We start from the raw sequence: 2,628 nt of genomic DNA, 5'->3' as shown, positions 1-2,628 counted from the left end.
AAAAAAACCCGGCTCCAACGGGAAACCTTTTCAAAAAAAAAAAAAAAAAAAAAAAAAAAAGTAGAATCCAGCTCTCCCAGTGATGCCTCTGGAGACCTTTCTGCTGCTGCATTCCCTTATTCTCTTATTCTCTGTGGGTTTTGAGAGGTTCATTTGCTGCCATTTCCCTGAAAGTGATGAAGAAAGAAAGGTTATTTTATAGGCAGCAAAATAGCCTCTGAGACTAGCTCTCTCCAACTCCTGTTGGAGGCTGAGCTGGGCTCAGTAAGGTGGCACTATAATCTAAATCTCTTTGCTGATCTCCCACAGCCTACTGTGGGACCACTATTCCGCCCCGCTGCATATTTGTTCCTGGTTTCCCACATTATAATGCTGCCATCCCTTCCCAGTTGCCTATGATAGAAAGCTGGGCAGTGGCATTCTTTCTAAATGGGCATTTGCCTTTATTCTTGGACCCCTTTACCTGCCTTTAAGCAGGCAGTTATAAAGGGAAATTAGATCAGGTTATATCCTTGCTGAGTCTGTCCTTCACCACTCTATGCTTTCATGTTCAAACTCCACCATCATACTCTTATCTCTTCTAGTATGTCACCTTAGTCCTTTCCTATGGGTATTGTTCCATCCATTTCCCTTGCCCAGTACACTATGCCATCTCCTAGCCTTAATCTCAGTTTAGGTGCCATGTGAGATAGCTTCCAAATGACCCTTACCCTTGTACTGCTTTCCTCTCCTTATAAATCTCTTGCTTCCCGTGAGCAGAACCAACCAGGTTGTCCTTTGTTCTTTGGGCCTAGTGTGGCATTTGCCATATAGTAAAAGTTCAGAGAATACTGAATGAATGCCTTGATTAGTGAAGTTTTGTTTGTTCTTTTCTGTCTGGGGATTGAACCCAGGGCCTTTGCACCAAGCTACACCCCCATCCTCTGCCCCCTTTTTGAGACAGTGTCATGGTAAGTCACTAAATTGCCCAGATTGTACTCAAACTTGAGATCTGTCTCAACCTCCCAGGCGAGTTCTTATTTTATAGATGAGGATGTAACTCTGACGAGGTCAGTCAGTATGTTAAAAAGAGAGGGGTCTGAGGATTTAGCTCAGTGGTTCCACCGCCTGCCTCGCAAGCACAAGGTCCTGAGATCAATCCCCGGTACCAAAAAAAAAAAAAGAGAGGCTCTAGGCTAGGCATGGTGGTGCACGCCTGTAATCCCAGCACTCAGGAGGCTGAGGCATGAGTTCCAGAGCAGTCTGAACTACATAGTGAGACCCTGTCTCAAAAAACAAACAACAACAACAACAACAAAAAAAGGCTCTTAGGACTTGAGGGTATATCTCAGTAGTAAACCAACTCTTGCCTTTCCAACTGATGGGCTTGCCATCAACAGATCTGCCTCTGGATGACAATACTCTACCCACTCCCAAAGGATGCTGAACAGCATGCCAATGACTCTCCAGACACTGGTGTCACCCCCAACCTGAAGCCTAATCTCTACCTGCAGACTTGGAAGATTTTGCAAAAGCCACTATATACCCTGAGAATTTCTCCCTCTGTAATCAGCACAGGGGTGTACGCTGTCTGCCACGCATGAGGCTGAGGTAGGGACAAATTTACTCACCACGAAGGGAAATGCGTGGAGCCATCAGGTGTGGATCCATTCTGGCCGCCCAGACCTGGAGGCAGGAACACATCCAGAGCTGCAGAAGGCTGGGGGTGGGGAATCTGAGCAGGCATCAGCTCAGGTTAGGTTAGGGGCCACTAATATTGTTCAGAAGAGCGTGTGATAGGGCCCTAACGGACTACTGGTTTTGTCTGTCGAGGGTTCTGAAGAACAGTTACAATGTGATGGGTGGACTGGTGGGGATCCTGGCATAAAATGTTATTCTGACAAGGCACAGCATCCTGAAAAGGCTGCGGGTGGGGTCAGTGGTAGTCTAACTTTTCTGGAGAATCCAATGATACAGTCTGGTGGTGGTAGGGACGGCCAACTCACAGAGGTTAGTACGGAGCCTCACCTGGGCGGTGATACAACCCGGTCACCGTGTTCCCGTAGAACCCCCAAGCCAGCTGGATGCCCAGGAGACTTAACACCAACCACAGCAGTAGCAGCTTGAAGAGGGTCACGCGCATGTCCTGCGCCTCCCACTCCCGCAAGAACTCACTGCCCAAGGCTCCCAGTGCGCCCACCACTGTTGCGGGCAAAGCCTGCAAGGACTGCACAGACCAAGGTTCCGCCATGATTGGTCCGCGCGTCAACACAGACCCTGTCCCCCGTAGTCCCCACCGCGCAGGCGTGTGATCTTCCGGGATCAGGTCCGCCAGTGCGCACGCGTAATACCAGGCAGGGCGGGTCTACCTCGTTTGCACTAAGCGTTGGCAGTTTGGGGCGGGGTGTTGGCAGTACGCATGCGCACCTAGCCCCACCTTACTTAATTAAAGGATGAGTGACTCGCGGAGTACAAAATAGCAACCCAGCCTTTTATAGTCCCGGAGTTCCCGTGATACCACACGCGGCTGCAATGATTGGTTACGCGTCTTTTAGGGCGTGGAGGCGCTCCTGAACTATCGCGGTTTAAGAATGAGTGCGCGCGCGTGCGCGGGGCCGCGACTTGCGCTGACTCGAGCCCGCCGGGCTC

At 50.1% G+C, this 2,628-nt stretch overlaps 1 protein-coding gene across 1 annotated transcript; it reads right to left on the bottom strand.

The window, feature by feature from the left end:
* Window positions 1-35: 35 nt before the first annotated feature.
* Tcta (T cell leukemia translocation altered) lies at window positions 36-2,346 on the bottom strand. The gene is made up of 3 exons (XM_010615567.3): window positions 2,008-2,346; window positions 1,611-1,665; window positions 36-167 (listed from the first exon to the last, which is right to left on the bottom strand). The coding sequence occupies exons 1-3, from the start codon at window positions 2,228-2,230 to the stop codon at window positions 125-127; spliced, it is 321 nt and encodes a 106-aa protein (XP_010613869.1). The 5' UTR covers window positions 2,231-2,346; the 3' UTR covers window positions 36-124.
* Between the last annotated feature and the right edge of the window lie 282 nt (window positions 2,347-2,628).

This window comes from Fukomys damarensis, unplaced genomic scaffold (genome assembly GCF_012274545.1).
Source record: "Fukomys damarensis isolate Sample0158 unplaced genomic scaffold, DMR_v1.0_HiC HiC_scaffold_37, whole genome shotgun sequence".
NCBI lineage: Eukaryota > Metazoa > Chordata > Mammalia > Rodentia > Bathyergidae > Fukomys > Fukomys damarensis.
Note: the sequence above shows the minus strand (reverse complement) of the source record. Positions and strands in the feature narration are given on the sequence as shown.